Genomic DNA, 26,687 nt, shown 5'->3' on the forward strand with positions numbered 1-26,687 from the left:
CGAAACAATGCGACAGCGAATGCAAGCTGTAATCAAAGCTAAAGGTGGTCCAATGAAATGACTTTTTGTTTTGGTGGTGACTTTTTTTTGTCCAGGCAGTGTATAAAGACATCATCTTTTGGACTTAATAGTTTTCACAGTTAAATGAGTGTTATCTGTGTTATTTGTCCAGGTCCAGTGACAGAGGTGAAGACGGACATCTACGTAACAAGCTTCGGCCCAGTGTCTGATGTGGAGATGGTATGTTCACCAGAGGTCGCTAGGACACACATGGAAATGCATGACATCAGCAGCAGGGCAGCATCAGCTCTGGTCTCTGAAAGTTATGAACAGTGCTTATAAACCCATTGCAGTGAATGCTCTGTATCAGGGGGTCCAAACTATGGCCCGGGAGCCAAATGCGGCCCTCAGACCAATTTTTATTGGCCCTCAGGCCTTCAGTTGAACTGGCCCAATTGATCATAATCAGTACTTTTTATGACAAATTTGAGCAGTATGTTAAATGCACCCATCTGAATTATCCACTGTACTGACCACTGGTCTGTGGCCCTCCGTGTCGAATATTTTTCAAGGTATGGCCCTCGATGAAAAGAGTTTGGGCACTCCTGCTCTGTGTGCATAAGGTAGGTAAGTGAGGAATAACTTTGGACCAGTGCAAACTGTTTAAAATGAATTGGTTCTGTTTTTCATGTTTTTAAGACAGTAAAAATGCAGAACATTTCATCGCATAAAAACATCGTTGGAATTGAGGCAGCCAGCCAGGCTATAATAATAACTGAACAATTTCTTTCCAATTACTATAGATGACAGTCATGATATTATCTTTGTTGTTCCCACCTACATGTTTAGAATGGCTCTGCTCTTATCTCCTTATCTCCTCCTCTTCCTCCTCACTGAGTCCGTATCCCCTTCTGTTCAGATCAGATGTTTGTGATGAGACTTCCTATAGAGAGTTCAAATGAGCCAGAGACAGGAGCAAACAGGAGAAGAGTCAGAGAGCACAGTCAGAAAAACAGACCCAGGAGAAAAGAACCAGAGGAGAAGAGTCAGAGGAGCAGATCCAGAGTAGCAGAGCCAGAGGGGTAGACAGATGATGCAGATGAAGCTCAGATGATGCAGATGAGTGACCTTTGCTCTTCTCTTGCAGGAGTACACCATGGATGTGTTTTTCCGGCAGACCTGGGTGGACCACAGACTGGAGTATAAAGGCCCAGTGGAGATCCTACGTTTGAATAATCTGATGGTCACCAAAGTCTGGACGCCAGACACGTTTTTCAGGAACGGCAAACGCTCTGTTGCACACAACATTACTGCCCCCAACAGGCTGTTTAGGATCATGCAGAATGGGACCATACTCTACACCATGAGGTAAGAAGAGAGTATTTATAGTAGAAGAAGTTGAATTTGTTTGCAATTAGAAACTGATTTACAAGTGGCTAGCAAAAATGCAAACATGATTGACACAAAATCGCGGTGAGCAACTTTACACAGATAATATTTATTATCTGAGATTCTATAATTTATTGTCATCGTTAAAGAAATAAGTAACATTTTGCAGACCACTCAGCCTGGCACAGACCATAGAGCTCATCGCTGTGACGATAGAACCAGGAGCCTTAGTTTCTCCAAACCTCAGCAGAACATTTTCTATAAATACTATTCTTTTGTTGGTGTTTTTGTGGAGGAGGAGAGTAACTTTCTCTCTTTCTCTCCTCTTGCCCACTCACTCGGGTGTAGTGATGGTAGTGATAATAGTGGAATCAGAAAGCCACATTTCATCAGTCTTCCCCATGGCACATGAACAGCCCTCGACATACACACAGTATAACAGATAGTTTACGTTTATTTCACTACTGTCACTTCTAACTTAAACTTAATAAATGAAAAGGTTAAAGCATCGAACACAAATGTTGATAAAACATTTTCGCTGGTTTATTTTCAGCGGTATTATGACTTCTATTCCGATCCACAGCCATTTTATAAACGACCAAACTTTGAAGCAGGGTATGACGACCCATTCATCAAGCACGACGGCAGCAATGAATAAGAGATTGGGCATGTGCCCAAGTTCCAGGTCTGGAAAAAGGCAGCTGATAGCCAAAACACTTGAAGGGGGACAACCCCATTGATGCATTAGGCAAAGTATTGAGAGCATATTCGAACCATGCTAACATCTTACTCCAGGAGGAGGGATTCTGAGAGGTAAGACAGCACAGTCTAGTCTCAAGAACCTGAGTGTCTCATTCAGTCTGGCCATTGGTTTGGGGATGGTAACCAGAAGACAGGCTCACTGTAGCTCCAAGAAGATGGCAGAAGGGCTTCCAAAACTGAGAAACAAACTGAGGACCCTGGTCGGACAGCATGTTCCTGGAAAAAACAAACACTCCACAGATGTGGGTTAGGTGTGCCTCAGTGGTCTCCATGGCAGTGGGCAGCTTAGGCCATGGTATACATTTGACCATTTTAGAAAACCTGTAGACAACAGTAAGTATGGTGGTATTACCATTGGAGCTGGGCAATCCAGCAACGAAATCCAAGAAGATGTCTGACTAAGGACAATGAAGCATAGGAAGAGGGTGCAATGTAGGGGAAATGGACAACTTGTTGCGGCAACACACATCACAGCCTGCAACAAATTCTGTTATATCCTTTTCATTTTAGGCCACTAAAATCTCTCTATGGCTCTAAACAGAATACTTTGCATGCCAGCATGGCAAGAAACAACAGGAATGAGCACATAAAATGACCTCTCCGAGTTGAACAGACGATTAGGTGGCGCATTCAGAGGAATGTCGACATTTCGCAAGGCCTCTCAACTCTGCTTTCAGTGCTCCAGGAGATTGCCCATACAAAATGGAAACAGGAGGATAGGAGAGCTGGGCTCTGGGCTCTGGGTGAACACCACAGATTTTGGATTCTTAGACCATGGGTGAAAGTAAAGTTTAATTGTGAAAAGAAAAATGTCCACCTTGCTTGGCTTGGATTCAGTCTCTTAGTTGACTTGAGGTATTCCAAGTTCTTATGGTTGGTCCAAACAAGGAACGGTTCTTCAGTACCCTCCAGCAGATATCTCCACTCCTCCAGAGCCACTTTTATAAGCAGAAGCTCTCGGTCCCTGACATCATAGTTGCATTCTGAATTTTTTTCCTCTTCAGAAATGTACGAGGATGCAACTTATTGTCTTTTACTAACCCCTGTGACAGGAGTGCTCCGACACATGCATCCGATGCTTCAACCTCGACTACAAACTGATGTGAGAGATCTGGAAGAGTCAATACTGGAGCCAATGTGAACAAAGTTCAGTTTTTGAAAGGCTTCTACTGCTTGAGTGGACCAGGAGAACTGAAACTTAGAAGAGGTAAGGGCATGTGTCTTTTGCACAGGGCAGGAGGTGAAAAAAATGGCCTTACTAGCCACAATAAATGCAGCGTCCCTTGTCCATGCAATGCCAATGTTTGGCCAAAGACAGCTTGGTGCGACCAATCTGCATGGGCTTCTCAGGCTGGATAGTAGGCACATCAGGCATGGAAGAGAGGAGAGAAACCCTTTCTTTGAAGTTCATTATTCTGGGTAGAGAGAAGAACTGATGGGGGCGGCATCACTCCATTTTGGTCAGCCCTTTATCAATCTTTGAGGCCAGAGCAATCAAAGGGTATAATCCAAAACACTGCATCGCATAGTGTGACCAAAGCCTTTGCAGCCTCATGACTGGGGCAACTGTTTGAAAAATCTGGTTGAAAGTCTTAAGCAATAGAGGGAGAGAACAGCAAACAGTAGAGCGCCGATAACCCTCTGCCATAGGCCAGGCTCTAGGACGACCAGTCAAATAGGAGATTATATAAGTTACTTTAGCATGATCAGAGAGAAATGAAGCAGACTGGAATTTAAAATGTAACTCTCACTGAGACAGAAATGGCCGGCAGTCCCCTGACCCACCAGAAATTCTCTCAGGGCTGGACTACGAATGTGAGTAGGTCCAGGAGGGGAAATAGCAGAAACAGCTGGAGCTGGAGGTGGAGTAGCTCCTGCTCCCTATGGAAATGATGTAGTTTCCATTTCCTTGAGCCATTCATTTGAGTAGAAATCTGAGAGAAGAGAATCTTTCTCTTCATGCTGATGAATTGATGAATTGATTACTGATTTATTTTTTTATTTTTTATTTTATTTTATTTTTTTCTGGACTGAAATGTTTGATGTTTTTCCTGGGATCTGCTGTAGCCACTCCTCCAGTTTGGGAGTCACTGCCTCGAGTGCTCCGATGACCACGGGCACCACTGATACCTTCACCTTCCAGGCCTTATCCAGCTCTTCTTTGAGCCCCTGGTATTTCTCTAGTGTCTCATGTTCCTTTTTCCTGATGTTCCCATCACTTGGTACTGCGATGTCTACCACAAAGGCTTTGCTCTGTTGTTTATCCACCACCACCATGTCCGGTTGGTTCGCCATCACCATTCTGTCAGTCTGTATCTGGAAGTCCCACAGGATCTTGGCTCGCTCATTCTCCACTACCTTTGGAAGTGTTTCACACCTTGATCTTGGGGTTTCCAGTCCATACTCTGCACAGATGTTTCTGTACACTATGCCCACCACTTGGTTATGCCGCTCCGTGTATGCTTTCCCTGCCAGCATCTTACACCCTGCAGTTATGTGCTGGATTGTCTCAGGGGCCTCTTTGCACAGCCTACACCTTGGGTCTTGTCTGGTGTGGTAGATCTGGGCCTCTATCACTCTGGTGCTCAAGGCCTGCTCCTGTGCAGCCAGGAAGAGTGCCTCAGTCCAGCTTTCTCCAGCCATTGGTAGGATTTCTTGATATCAGCCACTTGAGTTATGTTCCAGTGGTCCATCCCATGCAGGGGCTTGTCCTTCCATGATGGTTCCTCCAGCACCTCTTCCTCTCCGCTCCACCGTCTGAGACATTCGCTGAGCACGTCATCTGTTGTGGCCTTGTCCTTGACGTACTTATGGATCTTGTATGTTTCATCCTGAACTGTGGCTCTCACACTCACTAGTCCTCGACCTCCTTCCTTACGGTTCTCGTACAGTCTCAGGGTGCTGGATTTGGGATGGAACCCGCCATGCATGGTCAGGAGCTTTCGGGTCTTAACATCTGTGGTCTATACTGCCTCCTTCGGCCAGCTTATGATTCCTGCTGGGTATCTGATTACTGGGAGGGCATAGCTGTTTATTGCCTAGATCTTGTTCTTGCCATTGAGCTGACTCCTTAGGACTTGCCTTACTTGTCTGAGATATTTGGCCGTGGCTCCTTTCCTTGTTTCCTCTTCAAGGTTGCCATTTGCTTATGGGATACCAAGGTACTTGTAACTGTCCTCAATTTCTGCTATTGTCCCTTCTGGGAGGGGGACCCCTTCTGTGTGGACTACCTTCCCTCTCTTTGTCACCATGCGGCTACACTTCTCAAGCCCGAATGGCATTCCAATGTCTGTGCTGTAGATCCTGGTGGTGTGGATCAGTGAGTCGCTGTCTCGCTCATTCTTAGCATACAGCTTGATGTCATCCATGTAGAGGAGGTGACTGATGGTGGCCCCATTCCTGAGTCAGTATCCATAACCAGTGTTGCTGATGATTTGGCTGAGGGGATTAAGACCTATGCAGAACAGTAGTGGGGACAGTGCATCTCCTTGGTATATGCCACATTTGATGGTCACTTGTGCAAGTGGCTTGCCATTGGCCTCAAGGGTGGTTTTCCACAGCCTCATCGAGTTTGCAATGAGGGCTTTTAGAGTCCTGTTGATGTTGTACAGCTCCAGGCATTCTGTGATCCATGTGTGTGGCATTGAGTCGTAGGCTTTCTTGTCATCAACCCAGGCAGTTTTGATCCATGTGCCTTGTTTTATGATGATGCCTAACATGAGCTTCCATGTTGTGGAGAGACAGGTTGTTGGCCGATAGTTGGATGGGGCTGTACCCTTTGAGGGATCCTTCTGGATCAGGATCGTACGCCCTTCGGTTAGCCATTCAGGGTGCGTCCCAACCATTAGCAGCTGGTTTATTTGTGCTGCCAGACGCTCATGGAGACCAGTGAACTTCTTTAGCCACTAGGCGTGGATCATGTCAGGGCCAGATCATGCAGTCCAGTTTTTCATGCCTGAGACTCTTTCCTGGATGTCTGCCACTGTGATGGTGACTGGATTCTGTTCAGGAAGGTTGCTGTGGACTTCTCTCAAAGCCTCTCAAAGCGCTACACTATAGTCATTATTCATTCATTTCCACACTTGGTGATGGTAAGCTACTATTGTAGCCACATCTGCCCTGGGGCAGACTGACGGAAGCGAGGAGGTTGGCAATCTGCGCCATTGGCCCCTCTGACCACCACCAATCATTCGTGCACACACCACTTTCATACTATATATATGTATATATATATATATATATATATAGAGAGAGAGAGAGAGAGAGAGAGAGAGAGAGAGAGACAGAGAGAGACAGAGAGAGAGAGAGAGATATCCACCATTTCTGTTCAAAGGGATTCTCTTTCTTCACAAATATAGTAGTGATCATAATGAAAGCAGAGAAGCAGCCACGTTTCATCAGTCTGCCCCAGGGCTCCTGAGCATCTCCACACATGTCTCTGTACCTGTCTCTCTATCTCTCTTTCTCTTCATATTTTACTGTTGTTGCTTATTTTTGACATTGGATGATTGATGGATTTTAATGAAACTAAAATTTGATGCAAAATCTCAGAATGTCCTGAAGGGATTTGGTTTCAGCTCATTTGGTTAAAGAGGCTGTTTTTAGTCAAGTCGTTCAAAGAAATCCCATTTAAAACGTTTGTCTTCACAAAATTTTTGTTTGGGTTTCTCAAAATATCACATACTCCAGAAATGGGTTTCAGATTATACCTCTTGTATCCCTGTGTGTCAGATGCCTTCCCATCGTCCACTAGCGCTGTGTGTCGGATGCTCTTCTGTCCTCTTATATCCTTATGTGTCAGATACCCTCCCATTCTCCTGATCTATCCCTGTGTGTCAGATGCCCTCCCGTCCTCCTATATCCCTGCGTGTCAGCTGGCTTCCCATCTAACTTTATCCCTGTGTGCCATATGCCTTCCAATCCTCCTGTATCTGTGTTTGTCAGATGCCCTCCAGCCCTCCTGTATCCCTGTAGTGTTAGACTGAGATGGGGGCAGGTCAAATGTCTCCAGTTAATGTGCAGATGTTGTAGTGTGGTTAGATATCTTTGTTATTTTCAGCAAGTCAGGTGGAGTGTCTTGCCCATGGAGACAACAACTACTCTCTACTTGTATCTATCTAGCATTTATTCAATTGCATGTTCACCTTGAAAAACACACATTCTTTCTGTAAAATTGTCTCGCCTCTCCACATATTTGACCTGTAACCTGGCCTGGTGGCATCACCTAATTGTCACCACAGAAGCAGACAAATGTATTACCATACTGTGGAACATTTCAGGCAAAATGAGAAAATGTCCATAGAGACAAGCAGCTGGCAAAACCTTGAGCAGAAAAATTCCACAGTGCATCTTTAAGGAGAGAAAAAGTGAGACTTTAAACTCTGAATAATGTAAAGACCAAATTGCACACTTATAACTGTACACATATACAGTATCTCATAAACATGTTACACAGATGTTTTATTGATGTGTCCTCAGGCTCACCATCAGTGCAGAGTGCCCCATGAGGCTGGTGGACTTTCCCATGGACGCTCACGCCTGTCCACTCAAGTTTGGCAGTTGTGAGTATGCTCTGTGCCCTAAAGGGGGCGCTGTACTTCCCACACACAGACACATTGGTATACTCTGTGTCCTGAGAGAGGAGTTGTGCTGGAGTACACAGAGACACATGAGGCCTGATTCGGGATGTTGCTGTGGGTGTCGCAATTATCATTGTGATTGTTTTATTTTGCATGGGGCTGCCGATCTTTGATTTATTTATCTATTTGAATATGGGCAGTGCATATTAATGAACATCTGTAACAGTTACAGTGTAAATATGATTATAGTAAATATGCATATTTCCATATGTTGTCCCTTGGCAGGCAACAATCTTGACAGCAAATAAATTCTATGTGGATAGTATCAAATTTAAGAAGTGAAATGTTTCTCAAATTCTCCATTCAAATGAATGGAATTCAGAGCCAATTTATTTTTACTGCAGTGATAAAACATGATGTCATGATTTTTCAAGATTAATATGGCAAGTTTGTGGCAATCCCCAAACAAATAATGCTCAACATTTGTGGATCATAAATCTGGAGATTTCTTTCAAAAACGGTAACTCTCCCATAGAGTTATACAGGCCCCTGCTCTATTTGAGATTATGACATCATACTTGGCCAAGCTTACAGTAGTGGCAGAGTGGTTAGCCCTCTGTCCTCTCTGTGTCTTTCCCAGAGGTCCACACTCCAGATGCTGTGTCCTGGATGTGAACAGGTTGTACAGTGTTTTAACATAGTTATATTTATAAGATGGTCAATGGGTCAAATTAATTAACAGATTAACTGTGTTTTCATTTTAATGTACCAATCTTATTCTGTAAAACACTTGGACTACTTTACACAAATCATGCTCTACAAAAAAAAATTACCTTACATCAGCCGTTGTCTCTAAAGAGGATATCTGCTGGCTTTAGATCACCTATTTTGTCCTTGTTTAGTTCTGGTGCAGTTTTCAAGTAAACATAATTGGCATGTGAGGTAAACTCTGTGCACATATTTAATCATGTATTTATTAGCATCACCCTCAGTTTGCAGACTTTCTCCATGATCACTAGCTCTTTTTGGAGAGTTTAAAATCTCAGACTGGGCTCAGACTTGTCTCTCTATACAGCAGGATCATCTTCCTCAATTCCAGTGCACAGACACAGCAGACCTGCCCTCTCTCTCACTCTCCGCACATACCCGCACCCTCTGTGCTTGTATGTGCACAGAGGGAGAGGGAGGGAGGGAGGGAGGGGGAGAGAGAGAGAGAGAGAGAGAGAGAGAGAGAGAGAGAGAGAGAGAGAGGGGAGGGCTGGGCTCTTTTATCCAGGTTTTTTGACTGATACATGACAAAATAATTAATAGCGATTCATTAAAACATGTTAACAGGCTCAGCCCTATTTTAAATGTAGATATATTTCACATCATACTTCCTGTACCTGGGGGTCATGAGGTGGTCATGTGACAGCTGCCAGTGTGACCTTTGACCCCTGTTTTGAGAGATTTAAATAAAGTTTTAATCTGATTAGATCCACATGTATTCGACTGAAGGATGAGACAGAAATACCATGACTCAGCTCAGTATGTCATAGATATGCCACTTGTACAGGGGAATACTTGAATCTGCTTGGTTAAAGTGTCAAAAAACAGCAGAACAAGATGAGAAATCAAACTCTGATTAAATCCAATTGAAAGAAAAGCACAGACAGCTTTCCCTCCTTAAGTGCACAAAGCGCTTCCCTCTGCACGTTTCTCACAAACTAAATAGCCTGAGTTACTGTGAGAATAGGCTCAACTACATCTGTCTGCATTGCCATGTTTGTTTTGTTTCATTTGGGCACTTGACCTATGGCTCTGCCCAAATCACAATGATGCTCTGTGATTGGTCCAGTGGGTGCAAACTCAAGCATAGAAGCTGCAGCAGCAGATGTTCAAGATAGATTCTCATGAGTTTTTGAACTCACTATCACATCCGATCCCCACAAAAACAATATATATTATACATATATAGTTAAGCTTAAAATGGGACTAAACACTTAAACTCGTCCCACAACCATATTTCCAATAGAGCTGCTAAACTGTACAGTACCTGGAAGACTAAAGGGGAGAGTCAGGGGGAGAAAGGGCAGGGCTTGGAGGACTAGAGGAGAGAGTGGTGGGTAGGAGGGGCGGGGTCTGACGGTATAAGGACCAATGTGAATGTGTGAATGGTCTAACAAGTATCCACACTTCAAACCCCACCCCTATAGCCAGGTGTTTGTAAACAGAAACATCAGGTGGTAGGGCAGTCCTGTGTGCTGTCACCAAGCACTTAAAATTGCAGAGGCCATTGAAGGCAGCACAAACTTAGCCTTAGATGTTTTTGACCTGAAAACTGCAAATTTACCTAGCTTGCACTAAAATTGCCAAAAAATGACTAGGCACACTAGAATGCTATTAAAATACCAAATACTGATATTAGGAGCAAAAAGTGGATTTTGTGTTTAGTTCCACTTTACATCCATTTTATGACGCAAAATGGATTCTTGTGAGCTTTAAGACATGTTATAATGTTGTTGCTTCCTCAAAAACATAACTGGAGTTGTGTTTTGTTTCATTCACACATGTTTGAGTAACCTTCCAAAGCTCAAAATGCTCTGTTCCACCTTGTGATTTCATGAAGCAGTAGTTTTCAAGTTAATAGCTAGTTCCTTTCACCTCTTATTGAGTAGAGACTGTAAATTTTAGGACTGAAACTATCCAAATGATTCAAATGAAAATGTATGGAGCTTAAAACACAGTGGAGCACTTTCCGTCTGACATCACAAGGTGGAACAGAGTGTTTTCTTGAGAAAAGAACTCAGTCTCAATATGCAGGGTTTGTATGTTAAACATGTGTGAAATTAACTAAATACAATTCCAGGTAAGTTTTAATTAAGAAACAACATTATAACATAGATCAGAAAACAGTGCTCAGTTCTTTTGTACATTAAACCCAGTTCATGTCTCTCCCAGACGCATACCCTAAAACAGAGATGGTTTACACCTGGACCAAAGGCCCCAGTCACTCTGTGGAGGTCCCCCCAGAGTCCTCCAGCCTGGTCCAGTATGACCTCATCGGACAGACCGTCTCCACGGAAACCATTAAGTCCATCACAGGTCAGTCTGTGCCCCTCAGTCACAGGGTGATGGGTTCTGATTTCTCTGAGTGGAGTGTGCATGTCCTCCCTGTGTTACGGTGGTAGTGTGGTTATCCTGTCTCCCCCTCTCAGTAAGGAGGTATATTTTTGCAGTACTTATACTTGTGTAATTGTACTTTTAGATGGTACCTGGTGAAGTATTTTTGTAGTACTTCTAGGCAAGTATGTGGTGGCATATTTTTGTAGTACTAATGCATATGCATTTGTACTTTTAGGCGAGTACGTGGTAATGGCGGTGCACTTTCACCTGAAGAGAAAGATGGGATACTTCATGATCCAGACATACATCCCGTGTATCATGACAGTGATCCTGTCCCAGGTCTCATTCTGGATCAACAAGGAGTCTGTGCCAGCCAGGACAGTGTTCGGTACTAAACCAGGAATAGACCAGGACTAAACCTGGACTAAACCATGGCTAAACCAGGACTGAACCAGGACTGAACCAGGACTGAACCAGCACTGAACCAGGACTGAACCAGGACTGAACCAGGACTGAAACATCACTAGACAAGGACTAATCCTGGACTGAACCAGGACTGAACAAGGACTAGACTAGGACTAAACCAGGACTGAACCAGGACTAAGCTAAAACTAAACCAGGACTTGACCAGGACTAAACCAGGAGGGCACCAGGACTAAACCGCGAATGAACAAGAATTAAATCAAGGCTAAACCAGGACAAAACCCGATCTGCACCTGCACTAGCCAATGAATAGCTAGGGCTACAGCAGGACTAGACCAGGACTGCACCAGGACTAAACAGGGACTGAACCATGACCAAACCATGACTAGAAAAGGACTAAACTAGTACCACAGCAGGACTAAACCAGGATTGAACCAGAACTAAACTGGGGCTGAACCCAGACTAAACCAGGACAGAACCAGGATGGAACCAAGACTAAACCAGGACTGAACCATGATTAGACAAGAACTAAACCAGGACTAAAGCCGGACTAACCTAGGACTGACCCAGGATTGAACCAGGACTAAACCACGACAGAACCAGGACAGAACCAAGACTAAACCAGGACTGAACCATGATTAGACAAGAACTAAACCAGGACTAAAGCCGGACTATACCCGGACTAAACCAGGACTGAACCCAAACTAAACCAGGACAGAACCAGAACCAACCCCAGGACCAAACCAGGACAAGACCAGGACTGACCCTCTTGCCCCTCTGTTTAATCCTCACACCTCACATAGTCCAGACCAAAGGGGATTTTCAGTTTAATAACTCTCTCTGTTGTGTGGACTGGGGCCAAGTCCTGCTATTGGATCCTGACCAGGATTTGTTGGGTCTTTTTATCAGAGTGAAGTGGAGGTCAGGTGGGATTATGTAAACGGACAAATTCAAATCTGTCCCTGAGTCCTCATGGGGACAAATACCATAAGGACAATAAGTCATTTCTGCTGACGGACGCAAAACTTTGTATTAGACAACACTAACAATGTAATGAATAATCATGTAACGTTAGGTTTACACATTTTAAATTGGTGAGTAATATTGGTTTGTTTATTTAAAGCAGACCTTTGCTGCAAAATTGACTTTTCAGAGCTTTTAACCATGTTATAGTTGTTTCCTTCTCATTGACCTTCTGAAGTTGTATTTTGAGTGATTCATGCATGTTTGTAATGTTTACTCTCCTGTATTCAAGACATCATCACTTTGATCTACCCCTGTTTTCCCCACCATTGATACATGTCCACTGTAACACACTTACTTCCTTGTCCAGTTGGTGATGTGCATAGAATTCAGCAGCATCATGCAGTCATTTTGGTACAAATGAAAAAAAAAATCCTCTGCTTGCTAGTGTGATGTGCAGCTATCCATAGGAGGAGCTAACAGCATTTTGTTGTGATGACGTCTACCGTAACATCAGCTCCCTTTGGGTACCACAGTTTTCTAACACGGAAGTCAGCTGACTTGTTTCTTTTATTAAGTTGTTTTAGATGAATATTGTGATTTAAAATGTGTAAATTATAACGGCTGTCATAGATTATAACTATATAGCAGACACAAGCATAATATGGGATAAGGGTCCAGCTACAGTTCAGTCCTTCCTGGTATAATTTACATGTCAAGCTTTATGTAAAATAATGTCCTCTTAGCTCATTAGATGAACGGTTCAATTCCTTAAAGGCCCCTTACACAAACTTGACTCTGTTGAACTTTAAGCCATGTTATAATGCTGTTACCTCACCAAAAACATACCTGGAGTTGTGTTTTGTTTCATTCACACATGTCTGAGTAACTCTTTATTCCGACTGCAAGTATCATGTTAACCAAAAAAACAATCAGGAGGCTGTTGAAGGTAATGCCTCTTTCCACTAACACCACTATTTTGGCAGGAAGTGGGTGTTTAGCAACACTGTCAATCAAACCTGTTGCTAACACTAGCGGTTGTAACCCCAGGGAAAGAAGGCATTTGATTTGTCTGTTATTAATGTTCATATCTTAATTTAGGGACAAAATAGTGAAATAAATATGGACGTTTTAAGACCAAAATGACTAGTCTGACAACAGCAGTTACAAAGAGAGGCAACAATTTTTCAATAGAAAGTGAATTGGAGTCGATGGAGCTGTAGGCACACCCATGCTCACTTCCTATTAGGAACACGGTGGCTAGCAGGTTAGCTTTCTCCATTTGTAAATACAGTCTATGGTACACCTGCACTTAAACAAAATGTATCAGACAGATATTTTATTTGATTTTAAATTAGTATAAATCTAGCTTGATCACGTTTTTGGCCAGTTTAATCCTGGTTGGTTCCTAGTTTAGACCTGGTTTATTTACAAGTGAAGATACACTGTATGTAACTTTTCTGGTGGAGGGTCAGCCGCCTACTTGACTCCATGGAGATGTTATTGCTTTGCTTGAAATGTTCCACGTCATGGTATTAAATTAAGCTTTCTTACATTTGTTTAATTGCAGGTGTTTTTACTGTTTAAAATACCTTAAAAAACATGTATTCTTAAAGTGAGGGAACTCACGTCTCCACAGATCTGACCTGTAACTTGGCCCGATGGTGTCACTTGTCTCCATAGAGATAGATAAATCTAATGCAATACTGTGGAACACTGAAAGCGTGTGGTGTGTTTGTAGATCATTAGTTTGTCTCTGTAATGAAATATTCAGATTTAGAGTTCACGCATTATTAAGCCCCAGAATCTACAAAACATTTATTCTAAAAATGTGTCACTGCAAGATATCACACAGCAGGAACACAAGTAGACCAGGTTTAGACCTAGTTTAGTCCTGGGTTACACATGGGTTAGTCCCGGTTTAGTCCTGGTTTAGTCCCAGTTTAGTCCTGGTTTAGTCCTGGTATAGTCCTCGTTTTGAAGAGAACCAAACCAGGTCTAGATCAGGACTTATCTAAGCTCAAAGGACAAATGCACCTTACGTCTACAACTGGTCCTAAGTCTAATCTAAGTCTAAACTAAGTCTAAACCAGGTCTAAACCAGGTCTAAACCAGGTCTAAACCAGGTCTAAACCTGGTTTAGACCTAAACTACTTGTTTTTCTGCTGTGTGATATCTGGCAGTGACAGACAGGACTAAGCCAGCACTAACCCAGATCTAAACATGGTCTGGACCCAGGTCTAACCCCAGTCTAACCCCGGTTTAGCCCAGGTTTAACCCAGGTCTAAACCACGTTTAAACCAGAACATAAGCAGGTCTAAAATAGGACTACACCAGGTCTAAATCAGGTCTAAACCAGGACTAAACAAGGACTGAACCAAAATGAAATCACAACAAAACCAGATCTAAGCCAGGACTAAACCAGATTTGAACAGGTCTAAACAATGTCTAATCCAGCACTAAATAAAAACTTAACCTGGTCTAAACTAAGTATAAACCTACACTAAACCATGACAAAACCATATTTAATCCAGGTCTAAAGCAGGTCTCTGGTTTATCCACAGTCTGTGGTCTAAACCCGGTCTCTGTGTTGCAGGCATCACCACAGTCTTGACCATGACCACTCTATCCATCTCAGCTCGTCACTCTCTACCTAAGGTCTCCTACGCCACAGCCATGGACTGGTTCATTGCTGTCTGCTTCGCCTTTGTCTTCTCTGCCCTCATCGAGTTTGCTGCTGTAAACTACTTCACCAATGCAGAGCTGGAGCGGAGCAAGAGGAAAACACCCAGATGCCCTCCCGTGCCCCGCTCCACCCCAGTCAAGACCAAGGAGGCAGAGAAGGCCATACAGGTGAAAGGAGACCTGTGAATGAACCAGGACTAAAGCAGGACTGAAACAGGACTGAACCAGGTTTAAACCAGGACTGAACCGGAACTGAACCAGGACTAAATCGTGACTAAATCAGGACTGCATCAGGACTAAACCAGGAGTAAACAAGGACTGATAAAGGACTAAAGCAGGACTGAAACATTACTGAACAAAGACTGAATGAGGTATAAACCAGATATAAACCAAGACTAAACCAGGTCTGAATCAGAACTAAAGTACGATTAAACTAGGACTAAACCAGGACTAAACTTTAGGACCAATTCAGGACTAAACTAGGTCTAAACTATATGGCTAATTCAAAACTAATCCACTACTAAACTATAGGGATAACTGAGGACTAAACCAGGACTAAACATACTCTAAAAGGCAGGACTAAAGATACACTAACTAGGTCTAACCAGGTATTATTGCTCATTTGAACCAGAGCAGATCTTGCTTTTATGTAAAATCCCTCTGCTCTGGGATAATCTTCTAGTTAATAGACCCGGGGCAGGTTAATCTGACGAGGCAAGCCATGAGAGACCTCAGACCTTGACAGAGCGTTAAGAGGCGAGACACATCGTTTACAGCCGTCATTAGACCATATGTCCCACCATCAGATTACAGATCAGATTACACAAGATTAGAGATGGAACACGTATGGGAAAAAAGTGAAAAGAGAAACTGACACAAGTGCATACTGGTCCTGGGACAGTGACTCAGGGGTACAGCAGTTTTCTATGGCACTGTTAGGTATCCCCTCCAGCAAGACGGTAACAGTTTAGACTTCAGGGTCACTCGTGTTTTCTGTGCTTTTTACATGTTTTTCTTGAGCTGGTCAAGGTTTTAACTAGACTACTCATTTTACTAAATCACACTTAATATCATTATGTATTGGATTTCTTTTGAGGTTTTAAATTTTACTTCCTGTTTGGAAATTGTGACACATCATCACACTAGGAAATTTACATTTTCTTTTTGCCTGGCAACCATGGGGGCACTGGGGCAGAACTCCTCTAATTAAAGTATTATTAGACAAATAAAATGAAAAGAAAACACATTTATTTTGTTGAAATAATGTTTAAAGAATAGAAAAAAAGTTAATTGTGCTGAACTTTTGGATAGTATTCTCCCTCGTGTGATGTCATCAATATGAATTTCTCTATGTGACTTTCAACACATTGTTCAACTTTTCTTCACAAATTGCTTCTCGATTGGTGTAAAACTGTAATTTATTTTTACAACAGGTATTATCCCACCAAATTAAGTCAAATTTAGAGAATCATAAAAACCTGCCATGCACTCTTAACTAGATTTTATCTATCACATGTTAACATTTTATTTCTCTGTTCCAGCCAAACCCCGACTCCAATGGCAACCTCCGCAAACGCATGAACTACATTACCCATGAGTCCCGAGTGCAGCTGCGTGCCCAGTCTACATCCAGTCTGTCTGCTGTGGGCCGTCCTCACAGCTCACAGCACAGGGCCGTGACATGGCGCCCCCTAGCCCGAGGCGGTGTGAACTGCAGCTCCAGCACATTGTCTCACCGCAGCAGTCCTCATAAATCTGAGAGCCTCCTGAGTGTGGCATCCTCCTCTGCCCAGCTAGTCCGGAGCTCCAACCCACAGACCGCAGCCTCCACGCCAAACGTGATGAGCGATACGCCGGTCCGAAAATGCACCAACGCCGCCTCTTCGTCTTCCTCTTCGTCGCTTCAGCACCTTCTCGCTCCCAAACTACAACATCTCCAGGTGAGGAGCAAAGAGCTCAGGCAGACCCCGTGTTCTCAACCCAGCGCAGCAGGAGCAGGAGGGACCAGTAAGATCGACAAATACGCACGTATCCTGTTCCCCGTATCTTTTGGAGCCTTCAACATGGTCTACTGGGTGGTCTATTTGTCCAAAGATACTACAGTGGGACAAGGGGGCTAGAACTAAACAGGACTCGACCAGAGACTTAAGTATGTCTGAATCAGGACAACAACAGGTACTAAATCAGGACTAAAACAGGGCTAAAGCTGGACTAAAACAGGACTGAAACAAAGATTAAACTACGTCTGAATCAGGACTAAGACAGGATTGAACCAGAACTCAACCAGGACTAAACCAGGACTATAATAAGCTAAACCAGGACTATGTAAAACAAAGAGTAAATAAATGGCTGAATAAAGACTAAATCTGGATCAGAACCTTGCTCTAAAACAATGACTAAGCAAGGGTTACAACTAGATTCAAACAAGGACTAAAGAAGGAGCAAAGCCAAAACCAAACCACGGCTAAGACAGGACTAAAGCAGGACTAAAGCCCAGTTTAAAATGACGACTACAAAGATGCAATATTTGAATATTTCTCAACTTAACAAGGACTTCTTGACGAAACAAAGACATAACCAGGACTAACACAGGACTAAAGCAGGACTACACAGGACTTAACCAGGACTTAACTAGGACTAAACTAGGTACTACTAGGCAGTACTAAATGAATAGTTCTCAGCAGAACTATACTCAGGACTCAACCAGGTCCAAATCAGTACTTAACTATGATTAAACCAAAACTAAACCAGAACCAGAACCCAACCAGGTCTACACCAGAACTAAACCAGGACTAAATAAAATCTTCTCAGTCAGATCTAAACCAGGTGTAGCCCACAGTGCATTTGAGACAGTTCCTGTTTTTATCCCCTCAGAGACAAACTTCATCATGAGTGAAAGTGCAGCCGCAGCATTTCCACAAGTTCATTAAAAACCCGGACATTTGAACAAATGGCAAAAATAAAGTTCTGACTCGACTTAAATGCACCTGGATCCTGTTCCTGTTTTAAATCGGCTTCCTTTTGTACCTGGATGTAAATATGTCCTTATAAATCTGCCTGGAGTTTAGATGCTTGGATATTTCACTTTTTGAACTGACTATAAAGGCGCTGTACCTGATTTTTACTGTCTCAATGTGAAAAATAGAAATAGTTCATTTTAAACAGTTTGCAATAGTCCAAAGTTATTTCTCATTTAGCTTATGCATTCTGAGCATCCTAATTATTCACTGTGATGAGTTTTGCTGTCACAGTAAAGCTAACCACAACTAGCATGCTAACCATGCACTTCCTGATTATCTAACCAAAAAGCATGCATTTATAATTAGATGCAGACAATACACAGAAAACTTATTTTGACCTCAAGAGCTGCTTATACCATATGTAATGGGACAAGACACATTTTGCTCAAATACATGGGGAATATTGAGTACAGTCCCGAGTTAAGATGGATTACTCGTCCTGCAATTATAAATTATTGACGATATGAAATTTTAGGGCCGGATAAAGATGGAGACATTCATTTTCAATGTTGTTTAAGGTGCTTTATTTTGGAGCTCAGATGGATTGCCAAATACTAAATACAAAATAGTACACATGATTAGGGTAGCATTTCCACAAAACATTTACAAATGACAGAAATTACACTTTTATTGTTCATTTTGTTGTTCATACAGTGACTGGCTTCATTTTGGTCACGTATTCTCTGGGGAAATTAAAAGGAAGGTTAAAATGTAGGTTAAAATTCAAATACCATGGATTACTATGAGTCACTATTTTGTGTTTTTGTGAAGTGAAATTCACAAATGTCTTTTTCCCTGATCATTTCAATCAGTGTCAAGGTCCATTCTCCCACTTTATTTCTCCAGCCACAATATCTGGGAGGGCATCTGACACACCACATCATCTACAGATTATTCATCCATCCATTTTTTTTCCGCTTATCCGAGGCCCGGTCGCAGGGGCAGCAGTGTAAGCAGGGACTCCTAAACTTCTCTTACCCCGGACACGTCCTCCAGCTCCTCCGGTGTGACCCCAAGGCGTTCCCAGGCCAGTCGAGAGACATAGTCCCTCCAACATGTCCTGGGTCTTCCCTGGGGCCTCCTCCCGGTGGGACATGCCCAGAACACCTCCCTAGGGAGGCGTCCAGGAGGCATCCTGAGCAGATGCCCGAGCCACCTCAACTGGTTCCTCTTGACGTGTAGGAGCAGCAGCTCTACTCCGAGCTCCTCCTGTGTGACAGAGATCCTCACCCTATCCATAAGGTGGCCACCCTACAGAGGAAACCCATTTCGGCCGCTTGTATCCGCAATCTTGTCCTTTCGGTCATTACTCAGAGCTCATGACCATAGGTGAGGGTAGGAACGTAGATTGACCGGTAAATCGAGAGCTTTGCCTTCCAGCTCAGCTCCTTCTTTACCACAATAGACCAATACAGCGACCGCATAACTGCAGATGCTGCACCAATCCGCCTGTCAATCTCACACTCCATCCTTCCCTCACTCGTGAAGAAGTCCCCGAGATACTTCAACTCCTCCACTTGAGGCAAGGACTCACCACCCACCCAGAGAGAGCAAGCCACCTTTTTCCAAGCGAGAACCATGGCCTCAGATTTGGAAGAGCTGATTCTCATCCCAGCCGCTTCACACACTGCTGCAAACCGCCCCAGTGCCTACTGCAGGTCCTGGCTCGATGAAGCCATCAGGACAACATCATCTGCAAACAGTAGAGATGAGATCCTGTGGTTCTCAAACCAGACCCTCTCCAGCCCCTGGCTGCACCTAGAAATTCTGTCCATAAATATAATTAACAGAACCGGTGACAAAGGGCAGCCCTGGCGGACTCCAACATGAACCAGGAGCAGGTCTGACTTACTGCTGGTAATGCGAACACAACTCCTGCTCCGGTCCTACAGGGACCGAACAGCCCTTAGCAAAGGCCCCGGACCTCATACTCCTGGAGCAACCCCCCAAAGGACACCACAAGGGACACGTCAAATGCCTTCTCCATATCCACAAAACACATGTGGACTGGTTAGGCAAACTCCCATGAACCCTCAAGGACCCGATGTAGAGCACAGAGCTGGTCCAGTGTTCCGCGACCATGACAAAAACCACACTGCTCCTCCTGAATTCAAAGTTCGACTATTGGTCGAATTCTCCTCTCCAGTTCCCCATCCAGTGGCACTGTCCCCGACTGACACGCATTGTTGCAGAGACATGTCAGCCAAAACAGCCCCACAACATCCAGAGACTAGAGGAACTCGGGACGGATCTCGCCCACCCCTGCAGCCTTGCCACCGAGGAGCTTGCCAACCACCTCTGTGACTTCAGCCAGGGTGATGGACGAGTCCGACTCCGGGTCCCCAGTCTCTGCATCCTCCTTGGAAGACGTGGGTTTGAGTAGATCCTCAAAGTATTACTTCCACCGCCTGACAACATCCTCAGTCGAGGTTAGGAGGTCTCCGCATGCAATGTAAACAGTGTTGGTGAAGCACTGCTTCCCCCTCCTGAGGCATTGGACGGTTTGCCAGAATCTCTTTGAGGCCATCCGATAGTCCTGCTCCATGGCCTCCATAAACTCCTCCCAACGCCGAGTTTCTGCTTCTGCGACCACACAAGCCGCAGCACGCCTGCCCCGCCAGTACTCTTCAGCTGCCTCAGGAGTTCCATGAGCAAACAAGGCTTGATAGGACTCCTTCTTCAGCCTGACGGCATCTTTTACTTCCGGTGGCCACCACCGGGTTCAGGGGTTGCTGCCGCAACAATCACCGCAGACCTTACGACCACAGCTACGAGCAGCCACATCGACAAGAGAGGTGGAGAACATGGCCTACTCGGAGGCCATGTCCCCAGCCTCCTCCAGGATCAGGGAGAAGCTCTCCTGGAGGTGTGAGTTGAAGACCCCTGTGACAGAGGGCTCCACCAGATGTTCCCAGCAGACTCTCACAATGCGCTTGGGATTGCCAGGTCTATCCAGCTTCCTCCTCCACCAGTGGATTCAACTCACGACCAGGTGGTGATCGGTTGACAGCTCAGCCCCTCCCGAGTGTCCAAGACATACAGCCAGAAATCAGATGACACGACAACAAAGTCGATCATCGACCGACCTAGGGTGTCCTGGTGCCACGTGCACCAATGGATACCCTTGTGCTTGAGCATGGTGTTCATTATGGACAAACTGTGACTAGCACAGAAGTCCAATAACCAAACACCACTCAGGTTCAGATCAGAGAAGCCGTTCTTCCCAATCACTCCAGGTGTCACTGTCGTTATCCATATGGGTATTGAAGTCCCACAGGAGGACGACTGAGTCCCCGGGAGGGCATCTAACACATAGGGATGGGAGGATGGGAGGGCATCTAACACACAGGGATAGGAGGATGGGAGGGCATCTGACACACAGGGATAGGAGGATGGGTGGGCATCTGACACACAGGGATACAAGAGGATGGGTGGGCATCTGATACATAGGGATATAGGAGAATGGGAGGGTATCTGACGCACAGGGATGATTGTGTTTGGTTTGTATTCTGTGTGGAGATGGTTTTGTTTAATGGAGCAGTGAGTAACAGATGGACAAATAAAATGCGGCTTCGTTTTTGCTCAAAGCTTTTCACATTAAAACCTTGTATATTCTGCTAAACTGTCTTTTCTCTGTAACCCTGTTCTAATGTGATGAAATGTTCCACAGTGGGGCTTTAACCTGGTTCTAATGTGATGAAATGTTCCGCAGTGGGGCTTTTGGTTTAAATGGCAGTCTGACTTGTTTATGTTCAGGAAATTTGTAATAATGAATGCTTTTTTTATTTGATTTATTAAGGCAAAGTAAAATTTAGTCAAAAATTGTAATCGACCAACCGGTGCAATATACATGTGAATGAAACAAAACAACCCCAGGGATATTTCTGAGGAGGATACTACATTAAAACAGGGTTAAAGCCCCGCTGTGGGACATTTTATCACATTAGAACATGGCTAAACGGGCTGTCATGCAAAATTGATTTTTTTGGAGCATACTACTATGTTATAATGCTGTACCCTCATCAAAAACATACCTCAAGAGGTTTTAGATGTCCTTCAGGCAAGTTTGAGTAATCTTGCAATCCCTCCCAGGCCCTATTCAAACCCTCCTTACAGTTAGCCTTATGAACATGTACATGTGCCAACACTGGAATAAGCCACATCAGACTCTGAAGCCACATCCACATGTTTAGATCTGCTCTTTTAGTGTTCTGCAGATACAGTTTATCATAAACAGATCTCTGGATGCACTTTAGCAGGAAATACAAATAAATATACCGTCTTCCATCCAAAAGGACAGAGCAGGCCCACAGTATTTCTTCAGAATTCAATATTTTGATTTCAAATATTCAGTTTTAAGCTTCATCAGATATGCAAATTTTGGTTGCAACCCTTAAACTATGAATGTAACAAAATTTACAGTCATCATGTTCACTTGTGAATATGGCCTGAAAACGTTTTAAAAATAAAACCTAAATTAAATTTTGATTTAAAGGTACACAATGTAACTTTTCTATTGGGCTCCACCACATTCTTGTTTCTATAGAGATATGATTGTTTTGCAGAATGTTTCACAGTATGGCATTAAATGTGTCTTCCTTTTATTCCTTCAATTACAGGTGTTTTGCTAAATTGTATTGCTAAAAAATATACTACTGTAAGTAGAGGCGGTAGTTACATTTACTTGAGTAACTGTTTAATTAAATTGTAGATACAATGAAGTTTTTCTTATTTTTTGTGTGTACCCTTTGAAAATACTGTAACTTAAAATCATAAATCCGATGTCACGTCCCCCTTTTACACTTCCTTGACTAATAGTTTTTCCAAATACATTTTTACTCTTAAGTAATTTGTTGTACCACTACTTTATACTTCTACTTGAGTAGTATTATTCTGAAGTAATGTTACTCTTAGTTGAGTAAAATTTTTGGCTACTCTACCCACCTCTCACTGTAAGTGGGCTCACCTCTCCAAAAACCTGTCACTTTGTCGGGTGGTGTCACTTGCTTGTCTTCATGAAGATAATGTCATACAGAAAAACATCTCCATAGCAACAAGCAGGTGCAATGCCCTCCATCAAAAAAGTTACATAGTGTAACTTTAAGTTTAGTAAGATATGCAATTTTGATGTGCTGCCACGCTGATCTGTCCCTCGTTATGGACAGTGGACTGAACTGAACGTCTCTGCTGAGGTTTGTGAAAGACGTGTTTAAACAGATCTATCCTGTACTGTATTAGAACCATGTGTAAAAATAATCATGTACAATATTATAACTAATATTAATATAAATATTGAAATAGTGAAAAGGACAACAGAAAAAACTTAAAGCCAAGAAAGAGACATGTTCTGTTTTACATCACTGACATGGGAGGGCATCTGACACACACAGTAAGGGCATCTGACACACAGTGAGGGCATCCCACACACAGGGATATAGGAGGATGGAAGGGCATCTGACACACTGGGATACAGGAAGATGGGAGGGCATCTGACCGAATCCATGACAGCTCTCAGATCATGAGAGCAATTTGCATTTCTGAGATAATCTTGTGAGAGTAGAAACATATGTGCATCTTACATCACGTCAGAAGATTATCACTAAAATAAAAGTATGTTTAAGTGGAACCTGGGCTTTCACTCTCCTCTGGTGGTGATAAAAGAAACTGCGGCATACTGAACAGGCGCGTGAACAGGAAAAAAAATCGAACATTTCTTTAAGTTTTATAATTGTCTCGTTGTATATTATGAAACCACATGATAATATGTGAGAAAATACTATATTTTTACATATTGATACTTGCAGTGACATCACGCTGGGGATGTATGACGTGTATGGGGATGTATGAAGGCAGAATAATCGGCAGATAACAAGGTGACAGTGCACACACTGTCAGTTTTCTGTTTAATAGTCTGAAACTCAAGAAAATATACAAAATGTATTTTGCAATCGCCCGGATAGCAACATTAGCGATTTAATGAGAAACCAAAATTATGTACAACAACAAGAAAATTACCTTTACCTTCTGTACACACAGTGCCCTCACTTTAGGCAGACTGCGGTTTGATCCTTTTATCCTGAATTGGTTGAGCCCACTCTGCAGTACAGGTAAGTTTCCATACAGCCAATAATACTGTTAAAAGTAAACTCTAACAAAACAAAAAAACTATGTAAATATTAATTCAATCAAATTGGTTGTTATAAATAGAGCTCTGCATTTAATGTATCTGTTTTAACCGTGAACACAAATTAGATACACACAAAGCTAAAATATTTGACACTCCTTAGTTAGTACACAGTTGTCTGCCCCAGAACGTTCTTGAGGTGCTTCGGCTGCCCGGGGACTCATTTGGCCGAAACACTTAAGGCAGACAACATGGGTAATTCTAGTTATGGGCAGATGAAGCTTCATGAAGCATTGAAGCATTTCATCCAATTGGTAGTGGTGGGCAAGCGAAGCTTCATGAAGCGCTGAGGCGAAAAATTCGAAGTTTCAAGACTTTAGTGACGGTGACATCTGGTGGACAACTGAAGCCATAGCAGCATCTAAAGAGCACGGTAGCAATAAAAGTTCAGACAAGTTGTATCTGGTCATTTAAGTGTCTTGTTCATTCATACCAAATAATGATTATATTGTCATTACAATAAAATATGCAGATGCTCTCCCCCATACTCTAAAATATATTCCAGATTAACCGGAAGAATAAATGCAAATTATATAAAGAGTTAAATGTGGGTTAAGGGTTTATTTAAAGCTTTGATCTTATTTAAAAACTGTACTAAAAGTCCCTAACAGGATTAGAGATCCTGTCTACTTTGTAAATGATCATGGTGTTTGAATTCAAAAACAATGTTTTTTTTTTTGTGTGTGTGTGTGTGTTAAGTGTTTTTAAGGAAAACCTTTAAAGATAATGGTTTGTCATTTAGGGACTTGCGTGGTTGATTTGAAATGATTATTCACAGGAGCAGTCAAGTTATTTGTCTTCACAGGTTTTTATTGAGAAAAATATTTTTTTCTACTGTCGCAGGCTTCAGTCGGCTCCTCTTCTGGCTTATCAGCTCCCCAGCTTTGGAAATTATCCTTTCACAGGGAACAGATGATGCTGGGATGCACAGATATTTGCATGCAAGTTTCCACAGCATAGGATATAAAGTCTGTCGTGTCACTCAATACTTCAGGGGATCCTCTGCTCTTGTCAAAATTTGTTCTTTCAAGTATCCATGACACAGACAAGACAATGAATGACAGTAACAACATCAACGTCAAAAGTAATTAATATGCATACCTGTGAATCTCCACTGTAGCGTTGGCAGATGCACTGTGGTGTGGTACTGAGACTCTACATAGTTGTCCAGTAAAGCTCACAAGTTGTCATTTTCCTCACCAGCACTCGCAGATAGTTAGGGACATTAAAACCCGGGATAAGACAGGCTGTAGTAGGAGATAACTAGCTGGGGGAAGTATGGCAACCTGAGCACTATCCTCTGCTTTGTCCTATTTTCTCATCAGCAATGCTATTCACATGTTGTCCCCTGTCCCACTCCCCCTGTGGAGTGTAACTCTTTCAGATGCCTCGATGACAGCTGGACCCTCTCCTCCTCCCCACCTGGCCCTCCTCCACCCGCCTCCCTCTCCTCCTTGCCTGGCTCTCATCCGCCTCGCCCGGCTCTCCTCCTCCTCGCCTGGTCTTCCTCCTCCTCGCCTGGCCCTCCTTCGCCCCCCTCCCTCCTCCTCGCCTGGCCGATTTTTCTTGTTTTGTCTGATTTTTCCTGTTGTTTGATTTTCCTGTTTGTTTTTGTGTGTAGGCAGCACGGTGGCTGAGTGGCAACACTCATGCCTCACAGCAAGAAGGTTTGGTTCGATCCCCGGGTCGCCCAGGCCTTTCTGTGTGTTTTGCATGTTTCTCCCCGTGTCTGGATGGGTTTCCTCCGGGTACTCCGGTTTCCCCCATCAACCAAAACATGAACGCCCTTTGAGACAACTGTTGTTGTGATTTTGGGCATTACAAAATAAAATGAATTGAATTGAATAGATGTTGTTGCAGTCTCCAGTGGCACATCTTCTGCTGACCCATCAATAAAACTGGCACACTCTCTTGTCAGCCTTTCTACAGCAGCCTGAGCATTGCTTTGATTAGTAAAGCCAGCCCGTTTAAACCAAGATGGTGGCTACAGACAGGGAGTTCAGCTTTTCTAAGCCACTGAATTTTTCATTAAAATTATTCTTCAAATCGTTGGCAAGCATGGCACCGATACAAGGAGCCATTTGGGCACATTCGGCAGAAATTACATGTTTGAGCATTTTGGCTATAGGAATTGCCTTTGACCCAGACACTTCCTTTTCTCAGAAAGCTCAACAGTGAAAGGCACTATTTCAGTGCTGAATGATGCCAGGGTTGTCTCTAAAGGTTCTCTCCGCTCATAAAGCCTATGGAGCATGGCATGAGTGCTGTTCCATCTGGTTTCAACCTCTTGAACAAGCTTTTTTTGGGACATGCCCATATTAGCTTGAATAGAGCACAACTTTTCCTTTGCTTTTGCACTGGAATTGCAGTGTGTCACTATTTTGCGGGCCCTACTGCATATGTTTTCCAGCTCAGAAGTCTGACAGAGTGATTGTTTGACAATAAGATTCAGCGTGTGGGCAAAGCAATACATATGTCTAAGGTTTAACTGATTAACACCTTAAGACCTTTTCAGTGAATTCCCACTCAGTCATCAAATTTCCAATTGCATGTGAAATATTAGCTGCTGTTTGGGTC

General features: G+C 43.3%; 1 protein-coding gene across 1 annotated transcript; it reads left to right on the forward strand.

Annotated features, from left to right (window-relative positions):
- The first annotated feature begins 222 nt into the window (after positions 1-222).
- On the forward strand, positions 223-17,026 carry gabra4 (gamma-aminobutyric acid type A receptor subunit alpha4). Its single transcript, XM_033974380.2, has 7 exons — positions 223-240; positions 1,148-1,368; positions 7,630-7,712; positions 10,671-10,814; positions 11,071-11,223; positions 14,818-15,074; positions 16,448-17,026. Exons 1-7 carry the CDS (start codon positions 238-240, stop codon positions 17,024-17,026), a joined length of 1,440 nt encoding a protein of 479 aa, XP_033830271.1. The 5' UTR covers positions 223-237.
- Positions 17,027-26,687: the final 9,661 nt, after the last annotated feature.

Source organism: Periophthalmus magnuspinnatus, chromosome 10 (genome assembly GCF_009829125.3).
Source record: "Periophthalmus magnuspinnatus isolate fPerMag1 chromosome 10, fPerMag1.2.pri, whole genome shotgun sequence".
In the NCBI taxonomy this organism is placed as follows: Eukaryota; Metazoa; Chordata; class Actinopteri; order Gobiiformes; family Gobiidae; genus Periophthalmus; species Periophthalmus magnuspinnatus.